The following is a 12,779-nucleotide window of genomic DNA, read 5'->3' on the forward strand; positions in this document are numbered from 1 at the left end:
GACTCCGGTGGTCCTCGCTTCACGTTTTTCTGTTTCCATTTGTTGTCCTCATTTTCAGTCCTCGTGGTTGAACATATTAACAGGATATCAAAGTGGTTATTTGCTAATCTTCCTCTGTTGTCAGTGATTCTGTGTGAACTGGAAAAAAAACAACATCCAAGAATAAAGGTTTAATGGTTCAGTAGTGAAGATGTTTAGAAAAGATGTCTAAAGAAAACAGCCATGAGACAAAAGCCACTGAGGAGTAAGAGAGTAGTCATCTTTTTATTTGTTACTTCGTTACAGAGCTGCAGGTCTATTGGGCAGAGCTTAAACATACAGAAAACATGAAGAAGTTGCATCTTCCTAAACTTGACAGGTTAATGTGAGGAGGTAGATTCCCGGAACATGTTCTCGTCTTCTGTTTTTTGACAGCATAGATTTATAGCTCTGTGGGCGTTGAGCCTGCTTATTGAAACACAATCCACTTCGCTCCAGGCAGTACTGAATAGGAGAACTGGTTTGGGGGTTTGGAACAGATCTGCACAGGCGGCTCCAGAAAATCCAATAAAGTGGACGGGTCTCTTTCAATATATCTTTTTGCAAAGAAAGACTTAGTACTGGGTGCAATGACATGGAGCTCGGTAAATTATTTTTTTTTTATTAACAAATATTTTTATATATGCCAGATTGCAAAGAAAATGATGGACAATGCTTCAACTTAATGAGCAGAAATAGAAATACAATTATTGATTTCTTTGTGACACAGATGTACTTAATTGTGGATGTCTTGCTTTGTGGGGGAAAAGCCATGGATCAACAACCCCAGAGACTAGAGACCCCGATGAGGTTTAACAGTCAGACATGCCAAAGTATTGTTCCTGGTGGAGAGGGGGATGTAGGAGGGCCAGAAAAACTTATAACCATACCGGAATACAAAGGCTAAAAAATGATGATTTTTATTTGATTTGATTTGAAATGGTTTATTTCAAGCAATCAAATAAGAATAATGCACAACAACAATACAATAATTAGTTTTACTTTCATACAATAACTAAACAAAATTAGTATATTTAGACATATTAATAAATATTGCTTGAAAGGGAGTGGAAGGAAGCGGTTCCTAGCTTTTATCAGACAGAGCTAAGAGTCCTGAAGTATCAATAAAGCACACGACAAAAATGAATTACTTAGATTATGTGAAAAATAACTTTTAGAAATCAACATGGCAAATGCAGATCATTTATCCATGATGAGAAGGAAAAGCATGCAATACAGCTATTGGTTCAGGATGAAGGTGTAACACAGTGATGTGAGAAGAAACGCCAGCCCAGACTTCCTGAAAGAGAAGCAGATCGTCCTCCTTGGAATCGAGCCAAAGCTTCACTTCTTATCTCCGCTGGCAGAAGACTCGTTGAACAACCATCTCTGAAAGACAAGATAATTATCTAGTCCCACACTTCTTTAGAATCACAGCCAAGAAAAATGATCAGCAACTAAATCTGAGAAGTTCCAGTGTTGATTGATGGAGCATTAATAAATATTCCTCCAGCTATGATATGAAAAATCCAGGAGCAAAATACTGAAGAAGAAAATTAACCCTAGTGCTATCTTAGATGACCCCATGGACACCAGTGAAGATCACAAATCATTGAAGAAAAAAGGTTCAGCGCACTGTCTAGTGGGTCTAGATGACCCAACTCCCAATGTCAAAGTGCCTAGGATAGCACAAGGGTTACAGTGCTGCGTGGGATTTTTCTGAATGAAACAACTTTATTACTTAACTTGAAGCAGTAATGAAATAAAGAAAATTACATGTTTAGTACTTAGTACACACAGCTGTTTTTTCATTTCTGTGTTTAGTCATAGTACAACAAAAAAGTCCTAACAGATGGATAAAAAGCAAGAAAATAGTTCAGAATTAAACTCCAAATTTAACTTGAAAGCTTCACATCCTGTTAGGGTTTACATAATTATCATTTGCTTACACGTTATTATCACCATAATATGATTGTCTCTGTTCTATCAGTAAGAAAACACTGACGCAAGAAGTGCTGATTATACAAGACATGACATTGCTGTTCTGCCTGACTGAATGACCCACGTTCATGTCTGCAACTTTCAGCTTTCAAGAAAAAGAGGCTCCATGCACTGGGAAGACGGTTTCTCCTTCTGCAGAAGCCGAACAAAATATAGGCTCCGGTGTGGTTCTTCTCTTTGTTAAGGAAAAATCATAACCCTAGCAGTTCCTGTGTCCAAATAATGTATATTTTCAAAACAGTATTTTCAATCATACAGATGTGCATGTTGTCTTTAGTAAAAACTTCTGTAGAATTCAGTTCACAATAAATGTGAACAAAAAGCTGTTTTTGTCAAACAAAAAGAAAAAGAAAAAACTGAGTTTGAAATTAATTGTGACAACTTTGACTTCATTAAATGATGGTAAAACTTCCAACATTATTTATATAACACTTTTGCAACTCGAGTCACTAAAAGTGCTTTGCACAAAAATATAATCAAATTCAAAAATAAAAGGACAAGACAAACAAATGTTTTGTCTCACAGTGAGAACTGTGAGGAAGCGGTATTTAACTCCCGAAGTGGCTGCAAGTTTTATTGATATTTTTAAGCAAACTCCTGCTCAGATTTTACCTGCACCCTGTGATTTTATTGTTGATCATTTTAATAACAGACTTCAGTCTTCCATAGATGCAGTGGCTCCATTCAAAACAAAAACATTAAGAGCCACTCTTAAAATCCCATGGAAGACTGATGACACTAAACGTCTGAAGCAGAACTGCAGGAGAGCAGAGAGGAGATACAGGAAGACGGGCCAGAACCTCTTATTTTTCAAAAATCATTTCAGAAAATAAAAACAACCCCAAAATTCTTTTTAAAACCATTGATATTTTAATAAATAAAGACTTCAACAAGTCCTCCATGCCTTCATCTAATGCTGCATGTGAGGACTTCACAGACCACTTCATGGGTAAAATCAATGCTATAAGAAAAATTTCATCCATGCAATACACTGATCTTAACAGACCTCCAACATTGTTGTTACCAGAAGAAACACTGGGGAGTTTTGTCCTGGTTGATGCGGAGATGCTTGGTCGAGTTGTATCCCAAGTAAACATTACAACCTGCCTTTTAGATCCCATTCCCACTTCACTTTTTAAAACATTTTATGGATTCTTTGAGTCAGAGCTTTTAAATATAGTAAACTGCTCTCTTCAGACGGGGGTCTTCCCCTCGGCCTGTAAGACGGCGGTGGTGAGGCCCCTTCTGAAGAAGAGTCAATTAGATACAAAAAATCTGGATAACTACAGACCCATATCCAACTTACTATTTTTAAGTTAAATTATAGAAAAAAGTGTCGCTACTCAACTGCATGAGTTTTTAAATGGCCAAAGATTTTTAGAAAAATATCAGTCTGGTTTTAGGAAAAACCACAGCACAGAGACGGCTCTTTTAAAGATCGTTAATGATCTTAGATTAAACTACGACTCACAGAAGCTTTCTGTTCTGGTGCTAATGGATCTTAGTGCCGCTTTTGATACAGTAGATCAGCAGATTTTATTAGACAGACTTAGGAGTCTAGTGGGCCTCTCTGGAAATGTTCTTAAGTGGTTTTACTCTTACTTTACAGGGTGACACTTTTATGTAATTATAGATATATGCTCTTCAGGAATCCATGAAATAAGTTGTGGGGTTCCCCAAGGGTCGATTTTAGGGCCAATACTGTTTAATTTATATATGTTGCCTCTTGGGGAGGTCATCAGGAGACATGGCATTGACAGCTATGCTGATGATACACAGCTTTATATCGCTGTGTCTTCTGATGACCTTGAACCTGTTAACACTCTTTTAAACTGCATTTTAGATATAAAGTCATGGATGGCAGAAAATTTCTTACAGCTCAACCAGGACAAAACTGAAGTTTTAATCATTGGTCCTGAAGACAAGAGAGAGATGATTTTACTACATCTTCATAATTTTAAACCTTCTCAATGTTTGAGAAACCTGGGCGTACTTTTTGAGCTAAATTTTATCCCACACATTAAAAATGTCGACAGGATTTTATCATCTCAGAAACATTGCCAGAGTCCGCCCATTCCTCTCTCTTGCCAGCAAAGAGGTGCTGATGCATGCTTTTATTTTCAGTCGTTTAGATTATTGTAATGCCCTGCTCTCTGGTTTATCAAAAAAGTCTATTTCAAATCTACAACTATTGCAGAACTCTGCGGCACGAGTTCTGACGAGGACCAGAGGGCGGGAACACATTACACCGATTTTGAAATTTCTGCATTGGCTCCCTGTGTGTTTCAGGATTGATTTTAAAATTCTTTTAATGGTTTATAAATGTTATTATGGGCTTGGGCCTTCTTATTTAAATATATTATTTTAAAATATGAAGACTTGCGGACCCCGAGGTCCTCCAGTGCTGGCATCTTAGTTGTTCCGAAGGTGAGGACCAAAATGTATGGTGAGGCTTCGTTCTGCCATTACAGTCCTCGCCTGTGGAACAGCCATCCGGAGAACCTCAGGGCCGCAGAGACTGTAGAGGTTTTTAAGAAGAGGCTCAAGACCCACCTTTTTAATTTAGCTTTTAGTTAATTTTAACTGCTAATTTATTGTATTCGTTTTAGTATAGGCTATCTTATGTATTTATTTTCATTTTATGCATCTTATTCTCAATTTTTCGTTTTTATATACATCTTATGTCTTTAATTTTAGTGCATGGGAAGCACTATTTTATAAATTAAGTTTGATTTGATTAAAACCCATGATCTAAACAAAGAGTCAGACCTGGGAGATCCCATTGCAGTGACCCCGTTCACCGTTCACAGTGATTATACTCACTGACAACTTTATTAAAGACAACTGTTCAATTGCTTGTTAACTCAAATTTCTAAATCACCCAATCACATGGTAGCAACTCAGTGCATTGAAGGTAGGCATCTTGACATGGTCAAGACCATCTGCTTTAATTCAAACTGAGCATCAAGATGAGGAAGAGAAGTGATTGAAGTTGTGATTGAATATGGCATGGTTCTTGGTTCCAGACAGGCTGGTCTGAGTATTTCAGAAACTGCTGATCTACTGGGATTTTCACCCAAACCCATCTCTAGGGTTTACAGAGAACATGGCATCATCAAGTGTAGCCAACAAATCTGCAGCAACTGTGTGATGCTATCATGTCAATATGGACCGACCTCTCTGAGGAATGTTTTCAGTACGTTGTTGAAGCAGTTCGGTACTAGCAAGCTGTACCTAAAAAAGTGGCCAGTGAGTGTAGCTAGGTTAATTGTGGAGGAGAAGGATCTCTAGAGGAGAAATTCGAGACTACTAAATTGTGGGATGTGAGCTTTATGAATTCTGTGACAAAGGGGCTGCATGATTTTTTTATTCAGCTCTATGACTAGTTTTCAAAAAGCTTCTGGGTCCTGTGAATCACAAAATGAAAGACTAAAAAATATAGTGTGTGATAACCAATAAGAACCCAAACCCATTTTTCCCTACAGGAAAATTATGTGGAACCAAATCATCAGACCAATTGGACCATGGGACACATTCCTAATGTTGTTCTGTTACACTGATGTCACCATGAGTTCATGGATAAAACAGGTAAAGAAAAGAAGGATTTTTTAACTTGTTCAGTCCAACAGTCCAACATAAATCTATAATCACCCAAATAATTAAGGAGGTTTGTGTCTTTTTACAGTCTGTTAAATGGCATCAGTAATATTTTTCTAAATGAAGATGTGAATTAAGTCCACATCCTCATCAAAGAGCCAAATTCCGACGTTTCTCACATCCCTGCTGAATAACGGATTCCTGCAGGCCACGTTACTCTGGAGAGCCTTTTTCTCATCCTGAAGCTTCATCAAAAACATTGCAAATGTAAAATTATCTTAGAAAATCAAAATCAGTTTCGGCCCCGGCTCCTGCTTAATTTCTCAACAAAAAATGTTTTCTACCAATGTGAGTTTTTAACCCAAATCCCACCTCCTATTCCTTTGTGAGTTTTCGTTTGGTGAGTTGAATATTTTAACTTTGTGTGAGGAAAACGAACTTTCGCCTGAGTGAGTTCTAACGTGAGTGTTAGGAGTGATTAGAAACAGAATAGTTAGAAACTCCCTTTAACATTTTATTACACTAACTTTTACTTTTTATCACATTAATGGCTTAAACTCGATTCACTATGTATTATCATCTCAAAATTATATGACACTCCAGACAGAGCACAACCAAGACTATTGTCTCGCAAACATTCCTTTAACATCCTCCCTTTTCATCTTTGTGTGTTCTGGTGTATGTGTTCTGGCAAATGTCTGTGATAACCTCAGAGAGATCTGAAACTTTAGGTGCTCTGACCTTCAAACATCTAGCCTGCAACAGTCTGTGGGTGGGTTTTTCACACCATGATCCATCAAATGAGGTTCTGAATATGCAAATACAAGGTATATATGCCAAGCCTTTTTCTGAGCTCCTTTGTTCGGACTTTGAATGCACCATGTTCATCTGTCTGTAACCCTGTGTACAAATCTGTGGTCTTTGTGCGGAGTAAACCTACAAAAGCTAAGTTTTGTCTCTGAGTCATTATTCATTATTTCTGTGTGCAATAAACTGACGGGGTAACGAACTAATATAATACAGTCCTTTCTAGACAATCCAGTTTCTTCACAGTGAGTGTCTAAAAGGCAGTTTTGGGTGAAAGACTTTTTCTACAAACTGGACGGAAAACGGCTTTTCCTCGTGTGAGTCCTCATGTGAATTCAAAGAAACTTTCATCACAAATCTCAGAGAAATGGCCTTTCACCTATGTGGCTTCTCATATGAACAGTTAAAGAGCCAAACCTGGTGTAAGTCTTTCCACAAACACAATATGAGAAGGACTTGGTATCTGTGACAGTCCTCATGTGAAGATTTAGACTTCCTCTCTGAGAAAAGCTTTTTCTGCACGTGAACCTTTAACGAACTACTACCCCTGAAACCTTACATGTCTGGTAAACACAACTTTGTCTGACAAGGACGAGTTCCCAGCACTGCTAACTGCCTCTTTATTTCTATCAAAACTCTCATCAAGATCTATTTCTGTGTTTCCTGCAGAACTTGAAAAATCCCAATCCCATCCTTCCAGATCCGGCTTTCAGCCGCAATAGAAATACATCTGGGTTCCGTTTTAATGTTAGGGTCTTGAGCATAATAAGGAGTCACAGTTCAAGGGTCGTTTAACACTTCAACTGTGTCAAGAGTTCTTCTTCTTTTATCTATCTAGATTGTTTTTCCTTGAGATCCAGACTGCTGCAGCTTTCCTGGTATTGGAGTTGCTCCTGACAGATTTGATGCTGTGGCAGTAAATAGAAGCCATTGACATGGAACATTACAAAGAAAAATGACAGTTCAGCCATTAAACCCTGAAATGAATCTCAGCTGTCATACGTAAGGTTAGACATCATTCTGTCATCCTCCTCCCTCCAGACACGTTACTGTTGAACATCTTGAAGTTCTATTTACACAAAAAGGAGCTATAGTTTGGTCAAATTAAGAAAACTTTTTGTGAATTTAAAGATTTTATCAAATATGATGAGATGAAGGTCTTTGTGTATTTCTACAGTGAATTGTGATTAAGGTAACATTTTAAACAAGTTTTAAAAGCCACTGTGGGGATCTGGGCTGCTTTACTGCATTTGTCACAAAATTGCCTCAAAATGTAACTTGTAAACAAAGAATAAAAAATACATTTATATTTGCAGTACAAAGTTTGTCCCCCTGGTCTAAGAAATATTAATCCATCTGTGAAATAAAAAATCTTTAACATGCACTTAACCTAAAGAAAAATTACTCCTGATTGAAAAACTTGACCAAGAGTTCAATCAGTGCCTATGTAGTTCTTAAAATATTAGTGCTTGTTTAAAAAGATAAAATTGAAAGAAAAAAAAGAATTATTTAAGAATAATTGAATAGATAGGGCATATCGACTTCTGCCAATCAGCTCCGTCCAGAACTGTAAAACTGGTGTTCTGGAAGAATTGAAATTAAAGTTTAAGAAGGTAAACCATTGTCTGTGTTTTTAAGAGTAAATGATCTTTCAATCAAAAGACCGAGAGGTTTATCAGACAGCAGGGTTACACATTTTGCTGAAACTTCAATAGCGTGTTATAGTTTACATCAGGGGAGTCAAACTCATTTTGGTCTGGGGGCCACATTCAACCCGTCTCATCTCAAGTGGGCCAGACCAGTAATATAAAAGCAAAATAACATATGGTCAACTTGTTAAATGTAGCTTTATTGTTGTATCTTTTTCTCAGTTGGAAAAAATGCCTCAATAAACATAGCACCCTTATCACTTATTATTTCACATTCATTCACAGAGGCCAATGGATCTCAATTGAAGTGCATTTCACTTGTAAAAAATTGGTTTATTCAATTTTATACAGACTGAATCTTTCCCATCTGACACTAAAGCAATCCTGATAATAAACTCAAGAGGGGCTGCGGGGGGAAAAACATCCTGGCTAGAATGTAAATGTGCAAATTAATGAAAAATTAAACTAAATTAAACTTGTAAAACATTTGTGAACATAAGAATTTGGAGTTAACCTCCTTTCTCTCCTGAAAATTCACCAAGCCATCAATATCAGGATTAAGATCCTGTGTAGAAACACATTTACTGCCATTCTAGTGTGCAAAACAGAACGAAATGTCTAAGAATCTTTCCTAGGTTGCAACACAAAATTGTTGGACACCCCTGATTAAAATACATTGCTATTATTTTGGAGGGGTAAACAGGAAGTGACTCTGCACTTCTAGTTCCTTTACTCATGATTGGTTTATGTTATTGATGGTTAACCATGGCTAACCAGAAGCTCTGGGAGTGAACGTTGGCACATGGCAATGGTTCCACTTTACATTAGAATTCCTGTGTTTGTGTTCCCTAAAAACTGCTGTCAAGAAGAATTGAACAGATTTATGCAATCTCAGTTTGGGTCATATTTTAGGACACAAAGTGGCATTAAAACAATCAGTACAGCAGAATAAAAAATTATTTTGACATTTCTTTTTTTAATTTAAGCATCAAAACCCCAGTCCAGTCTTTTAATTTTAAAATGTAGGTAATTACACCCCGGCCAACAGGACAGAGCAGACAGCGCCTTCTGGGTTCTCTCTTCTTTGCTGTGTTCTTTAGTCGTTTCTCTTTTACTTGTGTTTGTTTTTGTGTATTTTATTGTGTGGGGCTTATTTAAATATTTTATTACATGAATAGGGATTGGTGTTTCCTGCATTCTTGTTTTTATTATGTACAGCACCTTGAGCTGTTTCTTTTACATGAAAAGTGCTATATAAATAAAATTAATTTGAATTTGAATATAGAAACAGTAATGCGGTAAATCAACATTTCTGTTAGTATAATAAACAAACATGAGAGTAATGTTAAATTTTAAAAGTCTATAAAGAATGTTTTGTGATGCATTTATTTAACAAAAAGCACGTTCTTATATAGCCTAAGGTCACACTTAAAGACAATATTTTAATAAATTTAAAGCACATGTTTATTCACTGGCTAGATCGCACATTTTCTGTGAAGACAAACAAGAAACTCCTAAATTTAAAAAGAGTTGAAAATATGATTTTGCATTTTTTAAATATATTTAATGACCTTAAAATCTTAATTGTGCAAATTCTTGACAAAATAGAAAAAAGGCTGAAGTTATTTACCTGTATTTATGTGCAACAAAAAGTGATGGAAATTCATGTTAATGCGCACTAATGCAGTACCTACACGTATTTTAAATGCGTCCAAGGCTGAATTTTGTTGTTGGTCGCATATATTCAAAGTTAAACTTGAAGTTTGATCAGTTATCACACTCCTAGGTGTGTGAAACGTGTTCTCCACATTCGATCCATCCCCTGGGGGAGCGGTGAGCAGCAGAAACACTCAGGAACCATTTGGAGGTTTAACCCTAACCACAACTTTAATCCTAACCTTAACCCATCCTCTGGGTATGTGGGGCAGAGAAAAAACTTCAGGGCTGAAAATCACGTGCAAAGAGACACTTTTAATAGAAAAACACTTCTAAAAGTTCTCTTAGTGAGTCATCAGGAGATGTCTCACTAACCTCACGAATAGAACTTTTCTTCACTTTTCTTCCCATGATGCTGCTGTTTATTTGTCATTTGAAGAAGGGAGAGAACATTTTCCTACACGCTTCCTACATATAAATCTGCAGCAGTGTGAGTCCTCGTGTGAGCAGTCAAAGAATCATTCCGACTGAAACTTTTTCCACACGACTTGCAGAAAAAAGGCCGCTCACCTGTGTGAGTTCTCACGTGATCCTTCAAGGAGCTGTTTCGTTTAAAACCCTTTCCGCACCTTTCACAGGCGAAAGGCCTCTCGCCCGTGTGGGTCCTCGTGTGGGCCTTTAGGATACTACTTTGAGTGAAACTTTTTTCACACACTTGACAAGTAAAAGGCCTTTCACCTGTGTGAGTTCTCATGTGATAGGTTAGGCTATTGGCCTGGCTGAAAGTCTTCTGACATATCCTACAGGTAAAGGGTCTCTCTCCTGTGTGAGTTCTCATGTGCTCGGTCAAACTTTTTGCCTGGCTGAAAGCCTTCTTGCAGATTTCACAGGCAAAGGGCTTCTCACCTGTGTGAGTCCTCACATGGAGAGTCAATGTAGAGGATGTGGTGAAGCTTTTTCCACACACGCTGCACGAGAAGGGCTTCTCACCCGTGTGAGTTCTAACATGAAGGGTTAAGCTGCAGGATTTGGTGAAGCTTTTTCCGCAAGTCCCACAGGAGTATCTCTTTTCCCCCGTGTGTATTCTCATGTGATCCGTTAAATAGTTACACCGACTGAAGCTTTTGCCACAGGTTTTACACGTGTAAGGCCGCTCGCCTGTATGTATTCTCATGTGAACAGTCAAATCGCTTCTCTGAACATAACCTTTGCCACACATGTCACACGAATGGGGCTTTTCACCCGTGTGTGTGCTCATGTGGTGGGTCAAACTGTGAGCGTGACTGAACGCTGTCTGGCATACGTGGCAAGAAAATGGCTTCTCACCTGTGTGAGTTCTGGTATGGATAGTCAAGTCACTGCTTTGAATGAAACCCTTTCCACATACTTCACAAGCATAAGGCTTTTCACCTGTGTGCTTCCTCATGTGGACGGTCAGATCACTTTTTTGAAAATAACTTCTTCCACATAATCTACAGGAGTAGGACTTCTCTCCTGTGTGTATTCTCATGTGGGCCTTCAAATAAGCACGTCGGGTAAAAACTTTTCCACATGTTTCACAGGAATGTGAAGTCTCGTGTGAAGGAGAGTCCAGCTGAACAGTCACAGAACCACTGCACTGGATCTGAGGGTTTCCTTTCAGAACTGGGTTCTCATTTGGTTCTGGGTTGGAGCCCATTTTTTCCTGATCATCCTCAGTGACCATGAAAGCATCATTTTCCTGCTTCAGTTCCAGCTCCTCTCCTTCCTCACCGATGCAGATCTCCTCCCACTCCTCTTTGATCAGTGGAAGCTCTGGTTTCTCTTCATCCGGACTGGAGCTCCTCTCCTGCTTCCAGAGAAGCTGCTCATCATCAGTCTCCTCCTTACAGATGTTTTTCTCTGAGAGTTCTGCAGGAACAAAGATTCAGGAGAAAAATTGTAAAATAATCTGTAACATTAGATAAAAGGACTCTGTTCCCACAAACAACCAGCAGTCCTGTGAAAAAAGAAGAACCAGACTTTTGTTTCACAAAACTTCCCTTCTCTACAAGAACTGAAAAAATTGCACTTGATTTTTTACTACACTATTCCTTTTGCAATTTTTTTTAATTTTTATTTTCATTTTGATGAGAAATGAATGTTTTTTTAAAGAAAAGTGACAGTTCTAGCCTTGTTCTCAATAAGTAATTTAAAATTACAACAAATATTTTTCCAAACAAACTTTAGAAATTAAATTAATTTATGGCAGTTTTCAGTTTCTTGTTGATATTCAGCAGAGGATGAAGCTCACCTTCAAACTGGATTACAAATATTTCATCACATTCAGATTTGATCTCCTGCTTCAGTAACAGCTGCTCTTCCTCCCGGCTGCTGCAAAGTTCCTCCTCCTCCTCCTCCTCTTCCTCTTTGATTTGTGAAAGCTCTGGCTGCTCCTGACAGAAGCAGTTGCTTTTTTCATCCTCCTTACAGACATGCAGCTGTGGAACATCTGTGAGAAGAAACATTCAGCCAGATAAAATAAATGCTGTTCAGCTTTTGGCAGAAATAAATAATTATTTGAATAAGCTGCCAACCCCCTACCCCCTACCATAACTGTCAATCTGCTGTTGCCCAGGGCGGAATTTTCCAGGGGGCGGCACGGACGAAAATCCTTCAATATTTCTTTTTTGTAATATGAATAGCGGAGCACGTCCATTCTCTTTATCTGAAGGTTTCATTATAAGTGTTAAATGGCGCCCTCTGCTGCACGACACTGAAACTAGCGTCCTCACCTCTGTAGTCTTTGGAACAGAAGTCCAAAAATTCGAGAGGAGGGCGCAACTCACCGGTGACAGGGTGAATCACACACACAGGTAATTGGGAGTCTTTTTCACTCTAACAATCATCTTTAGTTGAAACTACTTTCACAATAAATTATTGACTGCATTCACCATGAATGTATTTTTAAAACCCAATTCAATCTCTCAAACATACTATAATAAGTATTGGTTTAACGCGAAGCTGATGCGATACTAAGCAGTCGTTGGTTTCAGAAGATGCTAACTTATTTATTTCCGTGAGTGCAATAAA

The 12,779-nt window shown here is 38.0% G+C and overlaps 1 protein-coding gene across 3 annotated transcripts in view; it reads right to left on the reverse strand.

Moving 5' to 3' along the window:
• Window positions 1-978: 978 nt before the first annotated feature.
• The window catches only part of LOC110016951 (uncharacterized), a 37,316-nt gene continuing 25,515 nt past the window's right edge, over window positions 979-12,779 (reverse strand). For 2 of the 3 annotated variants that reach the window (XM_078934608.1, XM_020711338.2), the window contains exons 2-3: window positions 12,001-12,198; window positions 10,029-11,618 (exon numbers count right to left, since the gene is read on the reverse strand). In XM_078934608.1, the coding sequence (XP_078790734.1) occupies window positions 10,186-11,618; window positions 12,001-12,198 (1,631 nt within the window). In that variant the 3' untranslated portion in view covers window positions 10,029-10,185. Of the gene's footprint in view, window positions 1,408-10,028; window positions 11,619-12,000; window positions 12,199-12,779 lie in introns of those variants that run through there. The other variant, XM_020711339.3, reaches the window with a different exon arrangement.

The sequence above is a fragment of the Oryzias latipes genome, chromosome 17 (genome assembly GCF_053564925.1).
Source record: "Oryzias latipes strain Hd-rR chromosome 17, Olatipes_Hd-rR_3.1".
Lineage (NCBI taxonomy): Eukaryota > Metazoa > Chordata > Actinopteri > Beloniformes > Adrianichthyidae > Oryzias > Oryzias latipes.